This window comes from Columba livia, chromosome 6, assembly GCF_036013475.1.
Source record: "Columba livia isolate bColLiv1 breed racing homer chromosome 6, bColLiv1.pat.W.v2, whole genome shotgun sequence".
NCBI classification, from domain to species: Eukaryota; Metazoa; Chordata; class Aves; order Columbiformes; family Columbidae; genus Columba; species Columba livia.
In genome coordinates this window covers 22,532,129-22,551,883 of record NC_088607.1, presented here as the reverse complement: position 1 = coordinate 22,551,883, position 19,755 = coordinate 22,532,129, and the positions used below count along the sequence as shown (strand labels likewise).

Genomic DNA, 19,755 nt, shown 5'->3' with positions numbered 1-19,755 from the left:
TACTTACAGTTCGTAATACAAGTCGTTAGTATGGAGACAAGCAAAGACACATTCTGTGTGAGCAACAGGTTAAAACATTGGGATCTTCTTGCTTTCATTTGAAAAGCGGGGTCCTGACCCTGCTGGGACATGGCCGGGCAGCAGCCCAGCCCACCCCCCTGCCAGTCCATCCCAGCGGGACCCCACAGACCCGCGGATCAGGGCAGCGCTGCCACAAAACACCCGCGAGCACAATCTACTCAACGCGTTTAACGTACAAGATGAGCAAGGCCCATCAGTATCACGACATACCAGTTCAGTGGCAGATTTTGGACATAATGTGCATTCTGTAGAAGAGTTACTGCAAAAATATTCTACAGCAAACTAAGTAGTGTTGGGTATTTAGCAATGATTGTAAGGTTAAAATAAATTGCGCTATATCAGTGTTCTACACTACAGGGCAGTTACACTGCTAGTTCACTCTGAACTTTATTTTTGCAATTAGCACCCTCTCTCCACCAAAAAAACCCCAGCCAGGTTCCCTGCTATCTTAACTCTGAAAGAAGAGCTCTATTTCTCTGAAAAGTTAAGACTACAGAAGGCTTTAAGTTAATATTGTGACAAGATAAAGGTAATACTTTCCAAAGTAGACCAAAAAAACCCCAATCAGACTCAAGCTGTGTTAGAGAGAAAGGAAATGGCTTTGAAAAATGAAAAAGGGGCAGAAAGTTATAAAAAAAAAAAAAAGGTCATTTAAGCAAAGTAACACTGATCTGATTAAACAGAGCCTTTGTCTGTTGACTCCTGTTGAATTCCTTATTCACAGTGACCAACAAAAAAAAAACCAAACCACACCCAAAATCAATTCAAAAAAACAAACCCCAAAACCAACTGAACTTGGTCAGCAGAAGACTGGATTGCAAAGGATCAATCGGCTAGACTTCAGCCCTTCCCGTTTCCTCCCTCCCGCAAAATACAGGGTTTGGAAAAATAAGTAGTGTTTATTTACTAACAATGACATAAAATACATCTTAATATATTTTTATTTCTTTACAAATTAAAAGATGCATTGGAAAAACAAGTGAAGAAAATGAAAGGTTCATTTACGATTTCATTTCCACCCCCACACCCCCCCCAGTATTAATACTAGAAATTAGTATTTGTGGAAGTCTGTGGTTGCTGCGCCATATATTCCTGGGAAGTTGTTTTTCCCCTCTGGGTAAAAATCCTCTAGATTTTTTTGGCTGGAGGCAGTACATGGAGTAAAAAGTTGGCCACATTCATACAAAAACACTGAAGGTTCTGTCAACTACATCTTGAAAGAGTTTCTCCATTACAATTTTCATATTCCCCTTTCTGTGTAGTGATGGGAGGGAAGACAAACTAGCAGCATTAGAAGAAAAATGGATTTTATATACATGCTACAGGATATGGAACTAAAACCACAGCCAGATATTTTTCTGATCTTAACAAGGACTTTCCTCTGAAATATCAAGCCCAGGTAATATATTGTCTAATCCATCCACATTCTTCCTCCTGCTTTTAGTGCTATTGGTAGCCTAAACTCCTGGGTATGTTAAGAACACTTGTTAAGCGTTCAAGCTAAAATATACAAGCCCCCTTTCAAATGTGAATAAATGAAGCCCTTAGAATTCTGCATTTGATTTACACTCGCTCCCTCTTTGCAGGAGTCCTTCATCCACCTTTGCAGAGTGGAGTAGCAGAGTGGCCAAAGTGGATGGATTAATCTGTCTGAGGTATTACAGTTTAACAAACAGGCTTATAAAAAGGTTTTGTGCAAGCTGATCAGTAGGTAGAATGGGGGAGGGTAAAAACATCCAGTAATGAAGCTCTTCACTATGGCCCAGATCGCCAAAATCAGATACTTGCAATACCTATTACAGTACAGTCTAAATATTCGGTTTGTATCCCCTTCCTTGTATTCCAGGGTACAAAGCAGTCTCAAATTTGCACCAGTATAACTCAAATTCCTGCTTATTTGCTAGGATCCACAATAATATGGTAGAAAATGGCCACCTCCCTATCATCCAGTTCCTACACACTGCCGTATCACCTTGTTAAAAGTATTTTCTGCTTAAGGTTAAGAGGCTTTTGTTCCCACCACCATCTGGGCAGACAGGTAAGCTCTGCAGGAGAGGCCATGGAACACGGATCGAGTAGGACATCACAGAGCTGTGCAATGAGAAGGAAAGGAGTCACCACACACGCTAACAGCAAGCACCATCTCTACCCCTACGCTGTTCAGAAGCCGTTGATTGTTGCTCACTGATCTAGTACTTACTCCATTACACATCTGCACAGCAACTTATGGTACAGGGAAGATTGTGGCAAGAAATTTGCCCTGCTGCCTCCTGGCTTGACAATAATTTATTTTTTAATTGATTTCTGGTTCACACAGCCACATGATATATCTGTGCTCTGCAATGTCATGTTTCCCACTTAAGAGAAGGAGACACAAAATGTTTGGCTGCTCCAGCTCCCATCACCTGACCTGCCTTCTGTCCTCCCCACCTGCGCACCCTCTTCACACCTGGAGCATGCACACGCGCCCACACAAACACACAGCAACTACCAGAAGTTTTGAAGAGTTATCGCTTTTTCACTCAATGTTGAATCATGTACAGTGAACTGAAGAAAACTACATTCATTACGACAGGATTAGCGAGCATGGGGTGGGGGGTGAACTCCTGCCAAGCACAGGAAATAATTTAGATACAAGTAAAAGACCTGGTATCAAAGGCCTTTTTTTTTTTAGCCCTCACCAGGAAAATTTTTCATCTCTCATACGGGACTGGGAGAGGTTGAAAGGATTTCTGCTTATGCAATGTGTATTAAAAATTATGGAATTGTACAGATTTCTACTTTGTCCTTTTTGAGAGTGCAGGGCCTCCTGATCATGTCGTTAGTGGAGACGGAAATGTCACTGCTGAGTTCCAGCACCACTCCCTCCTCTAGCTCAGTAGCTGCCGAATCTCCTTGTGCATGTGACACAGGAAGTCCACATATGAAGCCCCACCACTCAGGCTCTTGTCTTCCACTAGAAAGTGTTTGAACAGCATTTCCAGCTTATCTTCTTGCTTCACAATTATTAACTACAAAAAACCAAAACAAGAACAAAACCAACAGTGAGCAGTTAGCAGAACTCACATTCTTGGAAAAAAGAGCAAAAAGCTAAAGGGCTCAAAAATCCAAGGACAGGTAACTAGGACCACAGCATATATGGCTTATGTGCTTTGACTTCTGTAACTAGGCTGGGAGAAGTCTCAGTCCTTTCTAAATAGAATTAAAATAGCATGTATGTGGCTTGTGTAGTCATGTATAAGAATAGGTCTGAAAAAAATTATTATTTATTTTTTTAGCACAGAACTCCAAAACTAGTAAAAATTTTTTTTTTCAGATCCTTGAAAACTTTGAATCACATTTATGAGATCAGGAAGAATAAATTCAGCATTGCAGCATTACCAGGAATCACCTGCTCTGCTAAAAGGGGAGGGGATTTTAAGTTATAAATGGGCAACAACATTTTTACCTTCATGTAGCGGGATCTCTGCATTTGAAGCATGTCAATAATAGATCGTACTTTCTTTGAAAAGGGGTTTTCCAAGACAGGCAGGGTACTCTGGAATGAAAGACATCCCATCAGTCACGCAAAGCAGAGCAACACTAAACAAAACTCAGCAGTTGTCTTGTATTACATAATGGTAGAGATATACGTACCCCCGATAACATTAAATCTCTTTGACCTCAACTAGGTAAGAGAATATAACATAGTATCAGAACTAAAGGTCAACTGTTCATTCCATTTACAAATCAACTGTTCTCCTCACTGTCAGTGCAAGCCTAGCTTGTCAAATAAAGCTAGGCTAAAGCATGCCCGTCATGCCCAGAGGATGGACATTTCCACTAGTTTCACATACCTGTGCTTCCCTTGTTCCTGGCATGAAAAATTTAACACTATTTTCTCAACTTGCTTTCTCATTGTTCTAAGTTTTGGGTGACTATCAGAGACACTAGCTCCTGCACTGCTATCCAGCTCACCAAGGTGTTGCTAATCTGACTGAAGGATGACACTCCGAAGAGGTTCTGGATCAGGCCTTGCTGCACATTGACTCCAACCCACACAAAGATGTTCAGCCCATTCTCCAGCAGGTATATGTCACCCTTGGAGAGACGTTCTTCTGAGTTTCGGATTGCTGCTGGCAAGGAGTCACTGTCAACATCTGCTTTGGTCTGGTTTAGAATGAGAAATAACATAAAAATAAAATAAAAGTTACAAACCAAAACCATCTTCTGAAGTCCTGAAAATTTCTGTCACTAAGACCCCAGTGGTGTTCTCATTTCTAGGACTTGTAACACTGCAATAGCTATGACTGAAGTATCACCTTCCTTAGCTTAGTTTTCTTACTGAATGTGACACAGAAGCAGAACAGAGACTCTTGGTTAGCAAGAGAGAATATAAGGCTGCTGTGAAATTACTCTGCAGTTCCAATATTGCCCCCTGGAGTAGGAATGCAATTAGTTGTTAGAGTTATTTCTCTACTGAAAACTCAGAATAGTTTGTGGTAGTACCTTGCAATGATGAAAATTACATGAAGTTACAAGAAGCTTTAGGAGTTTTAAAAGACTACAACAAGGGTCAAAAGTGTCATCTTTGCCACTAGTCATATGTTCACAGCTCAGAAAAAAATCCCCCAGCAAATTCACAAGATGCAGTAAAGCATCACTGAGTGGAATGAAGTGAAGTATTCCAGGAGACGGCAGATCTCAAATTGCTTTCCCTTGCTAACATATAAACGCCAGTCCTTATGACGAGTCAAGAGAACAGCAAGTCTCATGTAGTAAGAATATCCTGAATTACTCACCAGGGGCAAAAGCCTGGGATAAAAGAAAACATTTGTTTCTGCCACATCCATGGATGTCACTAACTGACGAATGTAGGCACGGTCATCCGTTGTGACCTCTGGACCAGGCTGAAGGACGTCACTCTTCAACACACAATTCAAGTACACAGGAAGCAGCTTCATGCATTCAGGAAGGATCAGCTACAAGTCACAAGCAGACAGAAGCTGGTCAGCTCTCTTGCTAGATAAGCTCATGTTCAACAAAATGAGGCTTGCATGAACCAATGAAGTGTGGTACAGTCAGTGAAAGTTGACGGTCTAATTATACCATGGACTTGCAAAAATAACATAGAACTTTTCCCTCTAGCAGGCAGTGCTTTCTGGGCTCCAGACAGATGTCCAAGAAGCCATTCTCAACTGTAGTTTTACTTGCAGTCTCTCTACTTACTTGGGTCTTCTCTTTGCAAATTTCTGCTGAGCAAAGCAATTGACCTTTTTCTGTAGGTTAAACAGGAAGAAGCTCTCATCACCTTTTAATACCCAAGCCTGTGATTCAAGTGAAAACATCACAGCTTACCTGGCCAGCAGAAGAGGGACTAGCACAGTTCTTTCGATAGCAAGCTAGGATCTGGGCACACTGGTTGATCAGTGCATCTCGTACAGTCTTTACTGGACTACTCAGAACTCCACGATATGCTGCACAGAAAGAGGACAAAGACAGCTATCAAGTGGTTGCTCATGGACAGTAAAAAATGCAACACTATTTCCACAAAGTAAATTTAAGCAACTATTGTTTATTAAAGCCTTTTTTCCTCTCCCCTTCAAACATGTGGGAAAGAGATGACACATTCCTACTTAAGATCTGAAGAAGCTTGTTTACTCCGTTTTATTACATATTGTTCAACTCTCTATCTCCCATGTGCTTTGAAATACACTCAGTCATACTTGAAAGCATGGGGTACTACAAAAACTCCTTTTACAGCCTGGACATCTTTCTTTAATGGACTGAAAATGGACTGTTAGCTTTTAATGGCAACAAACAAACACAGTTCTAAGCCTCTGCTGGACTTGTAGGCTTTTACTGCAAACTAGAAAGCATAAATAGGGTACAGTACATGAAGTACGATATTTAACCCAGATCTAAGAGCAAAGGCCATCAATTCCTATTCCTGGGCAAAATTCTGAAACAGTTAAAGAATGAACCAAACCACTCCAAAAAAATACAAGGATGAATTCAGACAGCTGTCAATACAAACCTCTATTAAAACAATTAGATAAGAATTTGCATGAAGGATAAGCTTACACCCTATATCTGTACCTCTCACCCTAAGCAACAATACTATCACCACAGCATTATGGTCTTTCCTATAAGTGGCTGAAGTATCAGAATTGTGACCTGACATTCAATGCAAAGAGAATAAACGAGTGTCATTGCATGACAACAGGCATTTTAACAGCAGTTAAAGGTTGCAATTCTTGTTACCATATTTTCCCTTACCATACTTAGCCAAGTAATTGATGAGGGTGTCTGTCTCACAGTTTCGGTAGAGGTCAGCAAGCTGTGTGCAACAGTTTAAGGAGAGGTTGTGAATGCGGAGTCGTCGCTGTCCTGCACAACTTGTATATAACAGAGCACACTGTAGGAGACAAAAATGCCAGGATATAGAAAAATGAGGTCCTGCTGCAATAAGAAAGGCAGGGTTTGAATATACTTCACTAAAAACTAGGACTCAGATGCCTAAACAAAGAAGATAATAATGTAAAAGACCTGTACAATAAGCTAAAAGCGTATGCTAAGGATCAGGATAAATGAAAGATATCAAGCAGCAATGTTAGCAGTTTGCATTAAGGGAACTGGTCTTGGAAATCAGACTGTAGTCTGAAGCAGTTCAGGTCACTTTGAGAACAAGTATGCTGAAAGGTTAAGGATACAGTAAGGGGCAGAAAGAAAGAACTAACAGTTCCTTGAAGGGGTGTTTAGTATTCAATTCAGAGTGACCTCCATTCTCTTCTGCAACTGGCAGTCTCCCCAATGAGATTTGGTTCTGCCTTGACACAGTTTTGTTAACAACTCTAAATTGTCAGCTCAAATCTTTCTCCTATAAAGCCTACCCCTCACCTGAAGGAGCGCACCACTGTCTTCACTCAGTTTGTCATCGTGCTTGAATTCCACTGTGATTGTTTTATCACAGTCCAAACTTGCCATCTCTACATCAGTTGTGTTGCTCATATAAAAAGCTCCAAAAAAGTCAGTTGCTCGAATACCTAAAAAAGAAAAATCCCCCAACATGAACCACAGTTTTCAACAGAATAACAAGACAGAGAGCCTTTGGAGCCCTGAAAAATCCTGTCACCAGTGACACTAAGTTATCCTGACAGATTCAGCAGGGATCTTTGCTCAGTCTTGACAAAAGTCTTAGAACCTGAAAGCTTTAGTATAGCTTTTTGTATAGCCTAGTCTCAAGATGTTTTAAACTAGGGAAAAGTCTGTTACTCCCCATACGATATGTTTCAAGTGGCCAATTTATTAAGACTCATTCACGCTAACACCCACCTGTGCTTGTGCGCACTCTCATTACAGCATCAAATCCCACTTCTTTCTGGACATCTCTTCTCAAGTCACTCAGAAACCTATCCTGGTCTGTCTCCAGCTAGAACACAAGAAATAATTCAAGTTTCATACTCCCATAAATCAGAGCTGCTTCATAAACCATTAAATAATTTTAAACCAGATTACTATATCCTGCAATCTTACTCTAAAAATCAGCCATCATACAGGGCTCAGTGCTGTGCTAATAAAATACTGTGCTAAAAGGTAACAGCGTAGCTTTTCTTGTTGTTATTTTTGTTATTAATAGAGATAGTTTGTGTAAAGAAATAAAGCTAACAAAATTATTTTTATGAAAATCTTGACATTTAACTAGCAATTTATTTCCAAAGAAGCACTTGTTCACTATGGCTCCCACTATGAAAAAAGAACTTTTAACTAAACAACGATTCTTATTTAGATCAAATACCAGTCTGAGTCACTCTCACCTGGAAGTATGCATACTTATAAATGGAGCCTCCTGTCTGGTAAGTTACAACACCTAGTGTGGCCACATCCAAATACTGGTTTGGAAACAGGAACAGATCCACACAGCAGCCCTGGGCTACACAGTCCTTGGCCAAGTTGTTGTAAAAGCTTGTCTGTGGTTGAAACAAAGTCTAAGAAAAGAAGCCAGAGATGAGCATTAGAAGTTTGTGGTAACAAAAGGAAAGTGAGATCCAGTTTAAAATCTCAGTCAATACACTTTTATACTCCAAGTCTCTCTTCAGGGGAAATGAGGCTTACATAAATTCTTCCCGATCCTGCCTTTGAAGAACTGTTGAATATTATGAAAATTACTACACATCTCGCTTCAATTTTAAGTTCAGCACATTTAATTTAACCCAGCTATGGTATTTTATCCTGTATAAAAATCTAGATTTATCTCTTCTTGTTCTCATACCAGAGTTATCCTTATGATGTCAAGTCTACACAGCTCTTTCTGAGAACAGAAGATAAAGTGCAATGGTTAAAAGATATTAGCTGGGATGGTTACATTACATGCTACCCTTGTATTTTTTTTTAACGTTGTTTCAGAGTTGTTTTATCTCAAAGAGTACAATACAGACCCGTAAGGCAAGCACCACACAAGTCATTATTACCTTCTCCTTATCTGTGTTGATCAGTTTCCTGTCATCCCTGTTCTTTACCTTCCCTGGGGCCTCTGCAATGGGCAGAGAGGTGTGGAAAATGAAGAGCTTGCCGGCACACTCAGCTGCCTGCAGGAAAGCAAGTGCAACAGCACAGGTTGGAAACATTTATGAAAACTAATGGAAATCGTGATTCAAGAACAAGCATCCAAGCATCCTCCTTATTTCACTTCTTTATGCCAGGAAGGCATTCTGTCAGACACACAGGCTAAGTGATCTCTTGGTTACTTCAGTGGTACTCAACATAGGGAGCACAGCTTACTGCTCAGGTACAGAAAAGCACATTTCAGTTCTGCTGGGCCTGTGTTAGTTCCAAGGCAGGGAGAAAAGGACTGGCTTCAAGGAGACACAGAGTAGTAAGCAGGACTCAGATATCAACAGTTTTGAGCAAATGTATTAGATTACTTTCTTCTCTGATTTGCAGCTACTGAGTTTGTGGGAAAGGAGAAGTCAAAGAAATGGCAAAGGATTTTGTAATATGAGCTTCAACAGATCAGTAATTTTAAATTAATAACCTATGTCAACACTAGCCAGTGTTTAGTAGGTTATTTTCTCTGACACATGCAGTATGTAAACAATCAATTAGTAATTTATGTTATTTCTTGATGGAACAATTGTCATGACAACTGAGCTTAAGAGAGACTTCTAAGAACTTACATGATGGAGAAACAGAGCTATATGAACAGTTCTGGATGGAATCATACAGCCAATCAATTCAATCAGTATATAGAAGTTAGCGTTAGATCATGCATGTAATTATCTGGATGAAGTACTGGAATGGAAGAACCTTAGAAAAGGTTTACTTGGTTAGCACATTGGTGTATGAAACTTCAACAGATTGCATTCTCTCTTTTTGTTTAAGATTATACCACAGCTTCAAGTGCAGGATTAGAAAGACACCATGTTATAGAACTCCTCAGTGAGACATGACAGAATTCAATAGTTGGTTTTAATGTTGGAGGGTCTTTTATTTATGTAGGTTCTATAAACTGTTCAAAGCAAAACTCAGCCAGGTACCTGAGATTAAGCTACATGTCTTCTACTGTGAGCACAAATATTAAAAAAAAAAAAAAAAAAAAAAAGGGGCAGAGAGCAGATAAATAGCTACATAGAACTGGAGCTACGTGCTCTTGAATGAGCCAAGTACTCCCTACACGTAGCGCATCTACCATTAGGGGACTTACAAAAAGCTTTAGAATTGTCTTATTAGTGTGTGTTAGCAGAATATGAAATTCAGGGTATTCAGACTGAAAACAATTTGCCACAACAACACATTTACTAACCTTCAGTGCCTCCAGCCCTGCTTGAATCACAGGTGCAAAAACAGTTTCTGTTTCTCTTGTGTCTGCAAACATTTCTGGAATCTGATCCAGCAAACTAGAAAAGAACAAGAAAAAGGAAGAATTCAAGATTCCATTTAATTGGAAAAACCACACAGCTGCAGTTGATGACCTGTGAGACGGAGGTTGCTTAAACAGAGGTGCCTAATGTGTCTGTAAGTTTGCATAATCTTTACAGTATTTGGAATCTCATCATTTGTCTGTGGAAAAAAGTGATGCTTTGTCATTCTTCATTGGCTTCTCCCATCCATATCCTCAGTGGTTACTGTACAGCCCCAGCTGATGCCTACTCCAACAGCTCTTCTGTACTCCTGCTCTTTTAACATTTTCCAATATATATTTGTAAGTAAAGACTTAGGCAAGACTAGTGATACTTGGTCTCTGTTTGCCAAGTATCCTGTGTACTATTCAAAAATTAATAAGTTTAATCCAGCTTTGTATTTATGTTTCTTAACGCACCACAGAACAAATTTTCTTTAAAAACGTGCAGGGTCAGGTCTAATTCCCAAAATGTAGTTAGCTACACACCATAATTTAGCTACAGTTCAAGTATCATGTTGAATAATTTGCCAAAACTTCACTAATTTCTCTTTCCTTCTAGATTTTATCACTTTATTTTATTCACTTCTAGGTGAATAACATGACAAATACACATGCAACAGTTGAATCTACCAAACAAGAAGTTTACTACATACATTATAAATCAACTTCTTTTACCTGGTAATAACTGTCCTGGACTCATTCACGTTTACCAGGAAACCATCCAGGAGCGGCACAAACATATCTGCCACATCCGAGACAACCATCATTTGTGGCTGTGCCAGTGAGCTCTTCACGTTATAGAAGTGTAACACTTTGTTGTAGGTGACAAAGCCTACTCGAATGGCTGATTCTTCCATGTTGCCTTCCCTGTAAGAGACATAACTTGCCTTCACATCTGAGTTATATAGTGAAATCATCACACAGAACACAACACAATAAGGGATACAGAAAAAAATGAAGGGAAGGAAAATTTATTTTCACCTAGAAAGATATGCAGAAAGAGGTTTGCTTGGCCTTTTTCTGAAGAGAAGGTTGACAGGATTAGCAAATAATTTTTTAATTTCTAGCTTTTTTAAAAGGGAAAAAGTGAAAGTTCCCCCCATTTTGACTGGCTACAGTAGTACACAATTTACCTACCTGGGCAGGTAGTCTAGGAGTGACTTTAATTCTTCACATATTAGCCTCACTAAGCCACTCTTCACAGCATTGTAAGATACATCAATCATGAAAATGAAAGCAGGTGGACTGGGAAACTTGTTATTCTGTGAAAGAAAGGAAAGAAGTCGTATTACGGCCATGTAATTCAGCCCACATAACAGCTCTGCAACACAAACAAATGAATGCTGGTCAAAACTCTTAATAGCTTTCATGTACTTTTCTACCCATGAGCAGTAATTGCTTCTTCAGCTCATTCTCTCACACCTGCCCAACTAATAGACACGTAAATGCACTGTGCTTGAAATGAACCAGCATTACATGCCCTAGCCTGATTTTGCCATTGCTCAGTGAAGAACAGGCCAGTCACAACTAAATCACCCATTTAACACGACTAGGCCAGACAGGGAAAGAAGACATAGAATCACAGAATGTCCTGAGTTGGAAGGGACCCACAAGGATCATTGAGTCCAGCTCCTGTCTCTGCATGTGACAACCCCACAGTTCACGCCATGTGTCTGAAGGTGTTGTCCAGTCTCTTTTTGAACACTGCCAGGCTTGGGGCTGTGACACCTCCCTGGGGAGCCTGTTCCAGTGTCCACCACCCTCTGGGTGAGGAACCTTTTCCTCATGTCCAAGCTAAACCTCCCCTGGCACATCCTCCTGCCATTCCCTTGGGTTGTCATTGGTCACCAGAGAGAAGAGATCAGTGCCTGCCCTTCCTCCTCCCCTTGTGAGGAAGCTGTAGAGCATGATGAGGTCTTCCTTCAGTCTCCTCCAGGCTGAACAAACCAAGTGACTTTAGCTGCTCCTCATACGGCCTCCAGTATAAACACTTTGGCAACTTCGTGGCCCTCTTCTGGACACTCTTCTATAGCTTTCTATCCTTTATATACTGTGTCACCCAAAACAGGGAAGTTTCCTGACAGTTGTCAAGACTTCGGAATCTGATCAGACTTGTTATAAATTATTTCACCAATAAAAAGCAAAAGATTTTCCTGTTGGAGAACTGTGACATTTCCCTTCTACTTAAATATCAGGTCTGCTTTGGGAATGAAAAACTTGTTTCAGTCAACAGTTACCTGAAGTCTATAGGTCATACTGGAAGGAGCACACAGAACAAAAGCAAAACAGAATAATTTCCAAAAAGCTGGGAAGATTGCACCTTGTTTGAATTAAAAACACTTCTTACACTGTTAGAAGCGAGATAATTGGTTTTTACCTTAACTTGACATAAAGCTGAGGCATTAGAAGGTAACCAGTATAGAGCTGCAATGTTTAGGCATTTATTTACCCAGCATTTATTTCAGCAGAGATATAAGTTGCTTTAATAAACACCTTGCACATATTTTTCCTATTACTTAATTATTATTTAAATATTTAATTTAAAAGTGAACAAGTTCTGACAATATATATTTCCACATGATTCTTGTGGTTTTAACTGCTGTGTCTGTATTTGAAATTTAAGTTCAATATGTAAAGTTTGTCTTGGGCAACAGGTGGCACATTGCATAGTTCCTATTGCACTTTTCTTGAATCTCTCCTACATTCTCCTTCTGCCCCAAGAACTACTGCGAAAGAGTCTCTCTTGCACAACTGTTAAGGTAAGAGCAGCTATAGATGGTCATATAGCTCCAGAAGAGAATGGCAGAGGGAGCTATAACAAAATTATATTACATCATTTGTGATCAAGACTTCCTCTACTTTGGGAAGTAAGCAGACAAGCACATTATCTTATACAATGAAGTGGGTTGGATTAATGCTGTTAATTATCTCTGTCAGCTAGAAAGCAGCCCCAGACAATAATTATCATTTTTATTTTTAGGAAAATAAGCTTTTTATTTAAAAACCAAAATACAGTAATAAACACTACTGTACCTTGCAATAGTCAACTGTTGCTAGAAACTCATAAGACCCTAGTGATAACTCAGGTCGATCATAGAAGTCTACTCGCTTTCCAGTATGATCCAAATGCTGGAAGTAGTGAGGTGGCACTGTGGAAGGAAAAACACATCAGGTTCAGTGACACACCCACGATAAACACTGTGACTAGAGAGCTAACACGACACCAGCTGTTTCAAATTAGACTCCAGGAAAGCCAGCTAGCACTGTGCTAGCATGCAAGCATTACTAAAAATATTCCTGCAAGCTAAGAGCATCATTAAAACCAAGAAATACAGACAAACTGCTTCCAGTTTGTTTTATGCACCAGGTGACACACTGTATAGTCACTATTGTACTTTTCTTGAATCTCCTTCACATTCTCATTTTACGTTTCATATCAGGAATGTCACCACAACATGCTCTTAGGATTCTTCTGAAGGGTTTAGTCCAAACAAAAAATATAACCATCTTGTATAAGTAGTAACAAATTACTCACAATAGTATTTGAGGCAAACTACGGGCTATAACATTACTGAATCCATTCAGGCTTACCAAAAGGTTGAGCTCCTTGTTCTGCTGAGTTAGATTTTTCCTTCCCTTCTCGTGCTGCACAAGAGCAAAGCCTTCTAGATACTCTCCAGTGCAGAGACTGCCATATTCCTTTTGTCAGAACAGACAGGGCACTTCTTACAGTGCACCGTAAAGCATTAAGAAGGAGGAACCAAAAATGTAATCACATGCCTGGTGTTCAATACTTTTGTGCTAGTGCCAGGCATCAGAAGGTAAAATGGGAGCTAAGCAAAGATTTTGCCTGCAGAATTCAACTGCAGAAACAAAGAAAGCATTTCCCTTGTGCCCCAAGAGCTACCAGCACAGAAAGTCCCTCCTGCAGAATTGCTAGGGTGACAAAACGTATTCCAGCTACAGCTGCCTATATAACTCCAGGGGAGAATAAAATTAGATTATCTGTAATGGTAGTACTCTACATAAAAGCACCTATTACTCTTCTCCCCAAGTACACAACCAGTACAAGCTAATTACCTGATCGTTTTTGCAGAGACCACAGAAATTGTTCTCAAGTATCAGGTACAACTACATAGTATTTTCACAGCATTGCTTTCATCAGCAGTCTCTGAGCAACCCTCCCTTTTCTGCCCCTGCTCAGTTGTTACAGATACAGCCATTCATACAGTGCTGAGTGAGCAGAGACAGGGAATGTATGCAGGCTGAAAATCACCAAACAAAAGTTTTTTTAAATTGGCCATTTCTAACCCCCGTCAGCTTCTCATTTTGCTTTGTGTATCAGTGCTACCAAACAGAACGCTCAAAACACCATCAAAACTTTTCTTGTACCTTACATACCACTGTGCCTTCAAAACAGATCTATGGATGACATGCACATAGTGACTTCTGCTTAAAAGGAAGCATGTTTTATATCAATTTAAAAGAAAAACGACGAACATTCCTATTCAGCTGCAGCCGCTCTAGCTGCAATGTCATCACTAAGCACTGTTTAAACAGGCTTTGTGAGAAAAAAAAAATCCTAACTCATGCTACTGACTAGATGTTCATCTCAGTCATAGAAAACATAAGTTTGAAATACTCTAAGAGAATAGCATACATTGTTTTTCAAACCACATTATACATTATAAATGATCATAACATGATGAAGATTTCTGTGCTTGCATCTTGTTCCAACATCACTCCAACAAAACTTAGAGACAGATTTCGAGAAGAAACCTTACCCTCAGTGACACAGCTGCAGAAACAGCACTGGAACCTCCTTCCACCCTCAATGAATTGCATAAAAGGGCACATGTAAGCCTTGCACCTATTACATCGGACAGGACCAGATTCTCCATGGTCTACCAAATAAGGAAGGGTCTGTGGAAGCAGGGGAAAAAAAAAAAGAAAGGTCACATGTTGAGAAAGAACTGACCACACATAGCACAAAGCTTAAAACTATCTCCCTGTACATTGCACAGGATTTAGCATTTTGGCAGCTGTGGGAGAGAGTGCAGGGGGTGAGGGAAGCCTGAACAAGTATTTTGTAAAAGCTTCACAACTTAAGCTCTAGCACAGCAGTTCTTTGTGGGCTGCAGTCATTAATGGGCTATTCCACTGCTCTGGTTTTGTTAAAAAGAAGACCAGTTCTAGACACAAACAAGTCCCTCTGCATGGTGCTGCACCACCTTCTATAGCAGCCTGCCTGGGAAGCACAAGCTCTAGCAGGAGCACAACACTGTACAGATATATCCCAAGGGAACACAAAAGACTGAAGCCACACAATGAATGGCTGTGATAACCTCATGAGCGAGTACACAATTCACATTTTACCACAGGCTGGGTGTTTTAAAAGCAATTTTTCACCTCTTGTATCTTTCCCTTATAAAAACCAAACTTTTTGACATAATAGAAGCCAGTCATTGCATTTCATATTTTCAAGAACATAGAGCACCCACAATATTTTAAAAAATTTCACCTGATAAGACTTATTTTTGAAGTCCATCATGAAATACAACATATCCATAAGTTCTATTTGTCTTGACCTCATTGCACAGCAAGTCCCCCAAACTCCTATATAGTTATACCATTTTTTAACTATTACTGATAATATATTCATTTGCAGCCAAACCACAATAAGATATTTGGCAACTTCAGCAGCTTGTGAACCTCAGAATGAGCAGGAAGCACTTTAAAATGATTAAGACAGAACTCATGCAAGCTACAGACTGCATTCACCGTTCGAAGCACCTTCTGTAACTAATAATGTAGCTCAAAAGAAAGCTTAACTACTTTTAAATTTTCTGACACTAAAGGTATCCAGTCTTAATTCTCTCTGTCACCCTAAACCTCTGATCATGTTTAAGAGACAAAATATTCTTTGAGCAGGGACTGAGCAAATGCTCCAGTCACTTTCTTCCTCTTCATGCCACAGATGAGTCACATCTCTCATTCAACCCCACAAATCTTTTCTCGACAATACAATGGTTTTGTGGCCAGCATTTCTCAGCTCCTACCACCCAGGCTGACCTCCTCAGAAGAAACAAAATTTCAAGTTTTCTGATTACCAGGCAATGCTGGTATTGTACATCCACACAATAAGCTTTTTTCCTAAGCCTCTCCCCAGTAACATTCACGCAAGCAAACTACAAGGCTGCTGTAAACATGCGGTGCTATGCATAACTTGTCACTAATCACTCCCAGAAGGCACAGAGATACTTTCTTTCTGAAGCCTCAAGCTTTGCTCTCCAAACTGTGCATTAACATAGAGCAGAGGCCCTGTATCTAGCAATCAGGTGCTGAACTTCTACATATTCTAGATTTATCTGAATGCTGTATTTTCATGAGACGTTTATCCTGTCATTGTTCATATGTTAAGCTTTAGCTCTGTTTACAGTCTATTGCTCTGAACAGCTGAGCCTTCATCTCCTGGAAGGGCACCTCCACAGGGAGTTTGCCCTTGCCATTAAGAACTTTGCAATGCTAGAAGCTGACTGGTCTCCAGGGCAGATTTCCAGTCCTAGCCATGTTTTTTCTGGATACCACAAGTGTCTGTTCAAAGCATAAACACACCAGGACATCTAACAACTAGTTCATTGTAAAGGTTCTCTAAAAATGTGCAGCTCCACAAGCCTCCAGGTTTCTCAAGTAAGACCACATTCTCCTGTTGTGCTCTTTTGAAACTCCAGCCACAATACAGCAGCACAGGAATTAGCTTCACAAGTCAGTTTTATCACAAACCAATTTTCAAAATCCAAACCACAGTTTAAGAACATTAATGAAATGCAACAGGAAAAACAACACCCTTAAAAGCCCAGAAGACACTCCTCTAACAGATGCTGAAGTTAAGCTTAAGCACAGAATACTGCAAATGCACATATTCAAATTTAGTAAGCACACTTTTGTTTATGTCACTGCTCCAAGCAGGCTAACACTACACAGTACCCAGACTATTTAGAACGTTTTATTAAATTTCTAGCTCTGTAATATTCTCAAAGCTTTAATGTTCTCAGAAACCAGACAGAGTGGGTAAAAGCTTAGCAAGTCAGACATTACACCTAGAAGGAAATAAGTGCTGCACAGAACAAGGGCAGAAATACAAGTGCAGCTCAGCAGTGCCCAGTTCTCAGTCTTGTGCTGTCATCCCACACAATGCTGCGCATGGACATGCACATTAGACAGCTTAATCAGTGCAGCTTGATACATTCTCATTCAATTCCCCAACTTAACATCCTAGAAATACTTAACATCAGTGATTAGTAACCACTGAAGTACTTCAGGCCAGGTAAGAGACTGAGATAAACTGGAAGTGTACTCATTTGTGACCTTCCTAGTACTTTGGTCATTTGGTCACAGTGCTTGACAGTTACTGCAAAAAACCTGAAATTATCATGGTGATCAAAATATTAAATGTTTTGAACACAACGTTCTCCTGTCTTACACATCTCTACCACATGGTGTGGGAGAATCAATGTTTACCTAGTCTTCATTACCTACACATTCCTTCTTAATGTATCTGTTAAATGTTGACATCTAATAGCATTCTCCTGACGAGTTCAGACGGCATACAGTGCATAGGTAACTCTGCATACGGTTCTCACCTCCTCTGGGGGTAGAGTAGCCAGCGGTTTTATGACAGCAGCTAGGGGAACTTGGGACTGTTTGGCCATATCTGAGGTGCAGGGAATATTGTAAGATGTGCATCTTATGTAGCGGGGGCTTGCATTTCCTGGGGAACAAAGAAAAAATCTCCACAAATTTCAGTACAAGTTAAGTTTATACTCAAGAACAAAAATAAAGATAGCTTCAGACAGACTAAGAGCTTATCTAATCAATCAATCAATTTCAACCTATGCAAATCTTGAATTCCAAACAAAATGCCTCTTTAGGATTAACTACATATAATAAAAGCCCTTAACTCAAAACAAATGAACTTGACTCCACATCGACTTAAACCTCTAAAAAGGTATTCCCATTTCACTCTCTCTGCAGACTAAAATGCACTACAAGCAGAAAATTCAACTCAAACATTTCTGCTGTTTTATTTTGTAATTTTGGCTGACAAGTAAAGCACTTGATTGTAGAATCGGATTCCAAAGTTAAGAGAGCTTAGAATCTCCAGTAAAGCACGGGAAATTAAAAGATGAAATATCCTTTCTCTGTGAAGCCCACAGACCAATTGACAACCCATTCGTGATTTAAAAAATACAGTTCCCAGTCCAATCAACTGTTGTTGATACAGCTCTACACAAGAGGCTTCATTTGCTGCTTTCTGACATCCCTGCTAATGCTGGTCCTGGGTATTTGCCTTGGAAAACATTTTTTAGTTGCTAATTGGTTACTAACTACCAAACAATCAGAAGAATCTAAATTGAGATCAAATCAACATAGGACTTGAAACTAAGTTTATGCTGGTGAAACACACATGCCCAGCCACTGAAATAATTCCTCAAACTTTTCATGTAGAGATACGGGTAGTTCTGTCAATGACTTTTCGGGGTTTGTGCTTTGTTTATTTAGGAAAAGAAAAAGATTTTACCTTGATCCTTGACCAAGAAATTTGTAGTAACAAGAGGTGGAACCTGCCCTCTCACTCCAGTGACAAATGGTTCTGACCCACGGTTACTTCTGTCATCTTCAATCACTTGAATCTATGATGGAAAACACCACATTAATATTTGGAGGCTTGATTTCAAAGTACTGTAAAATACAAAATTTATATCTGTAAGGCAGTTAAAAGGGGACCTGAGGCAAACACTACTATCTCTAAAAATAAAAAGTCTAAAGCAAATAAGTTTTGTCAAGCAGTCACCTCTCAGTTTTATTTTAAATAGTACTTAATGACTAACAATAAATTACAAGTTACAAACAGGATTTCTCCCCAGGTATTTTGAGTAGTAGCGTATTTTGTGTTTTGAGGCCTGATCTGAGTTCTTCTAGCCACAGATCAATAAATGAATTTTTGGTAGTATTCCCCTGTATACTGGTCCTAGCCAAATTGAAATTACAAGCTTCTGTAAGCCTCAGGGTGAAGCTCTACAGATAACCTGACTTTTCCTTTCTGTCACGTTACCACTGTTTTCATAGTATGAGCTTATTTCTAACCACTATAACTCCGACCTAAAGACAGATGCTTGCAAGCTCAGGTGGAAGTCCTCATTACTCTGTGGTGCTCAAGAGTTTATGATTTGAATTCTGGGGTTGTGGAAAGTGACGTTTCAGTAGAATTGTCAGTAAATCAAGCTTAAACTTCACAAGCCAGTAAAAATCTTAAATCTCTTAGTATTTGAAATTCTTCATTAATGTAAATATGCTTAAGATAATGGAAACACATTAAACAGTTTTCCTTGACCAAAATATCCTCTGACCTTTGCGTAAGAATAGAAAATTGAAGTAATATACAATTTTAATTATATTTCCATACAGGTACTCAAATGAAAGCATTAAAGTCAGCAATCATTTTTCTGATCTTATTTTGCCACCAAACACATATACTTTTGCCTAGAGTGAATTGTGAAATGCAGAAGTTTGCATGGCAGAACTTCTACCCTCTCACTAAGGATTCCAAGCTGCCAGCAGAACGCCTCCCATAGCGTCAGCAGTTAGTGCTCTAGAATAAACCTAGTCCCACTTCAAACTTCTACAGACTGACTGACATTGTGATCTCACCACTGGTTCCTCTTGTATGATCAACTTTGGCTAAACGAGGAAGAAGTGATATGATGGTAATGGAAAGTCAAACGTGTTTACTT

The 19,755-nt window shown here is 39.6% G+C and overlaps 1 protein-coding gene across 5 annotated transcripts in view; it reads right to left on the bottom strand.

The window, feature by feature from the left end:
• Window positions 1–1,004: 1,004 nt before the first annotated feature.
• Window positions 1,005–19,755, bottom strand: part of SEC24C (SEC24 homolog C, COPII coat complex component) — a 110,894-nt gene continuing 92,143 nt past the window's right edge. For all 5 annotated transcript variants that reach the window (XM_065068479.1, XM_065068476.1, XM_065068477.1 and 2 more), the window contains 17 exons: window positions 18,543–18,654; window positions 17,605–17,732; window positions 14,746–14,884; window positions 12,995–13,110; window positions 11,099–11,223; window positions 10,637–10,828; window positions 9,863–9,956; window positions 8,532–8,648; window positions 7,878–8,048; window positions 7,396–7,492; window positions 6,961–7,106; window positions 6,340–6,478; window positions 5,419–5,537; window positions 4,863–5,042; window positions 4,039–4,230; window positions 3,530–3,619; window positions 1,005–3,092 (listed from right to left, as the gene is read on the bottom strand). In XM_065068479.1, the coding sequence (XP_064924551.1) occupies window positions 2,952–3,092; window positions 3,530–3,619; window positions 4,039–4,230; window positions 4,863–5,042; window positions 5,419–5,537; window positions 6,340–6,478; window positions 6,961–7,106; window positions 7,396–7,492; window positions 7,878–8,048; window positions 8,532–8,648; window positions 9,863–9,956; window positions 10,637–10,828; window positions 11,099–11,223; window positions 12,995–13,110; window positions 14,746–14,884; window positions 17,605–17,732; window positions 18,543–18,654 (2,298 nt within the window). In that variant the 3' untranslated portion in view covers window positions 1,005–2,951. The remainder of the gene's footprint in view (window positions 3,093–3,529; window positions 3,620–4,038; window positions 4,231–4,862; window positions 5,043–5,418; window positions 5,538–6,339; window positions 6,479–6,960; window positions 7,107–7,395; window positions 7,493–7,877; window positions 8,049–8,531; window positions 8,649–9,862; window positions 9,957–10,636; window positions 10,829–11,098; window positions 11,224–12,994; window positions 13,111–14,745; window positions 14,885–17,604; window positions 17,733–18,542; window positions 18,655–19,755) is intronic.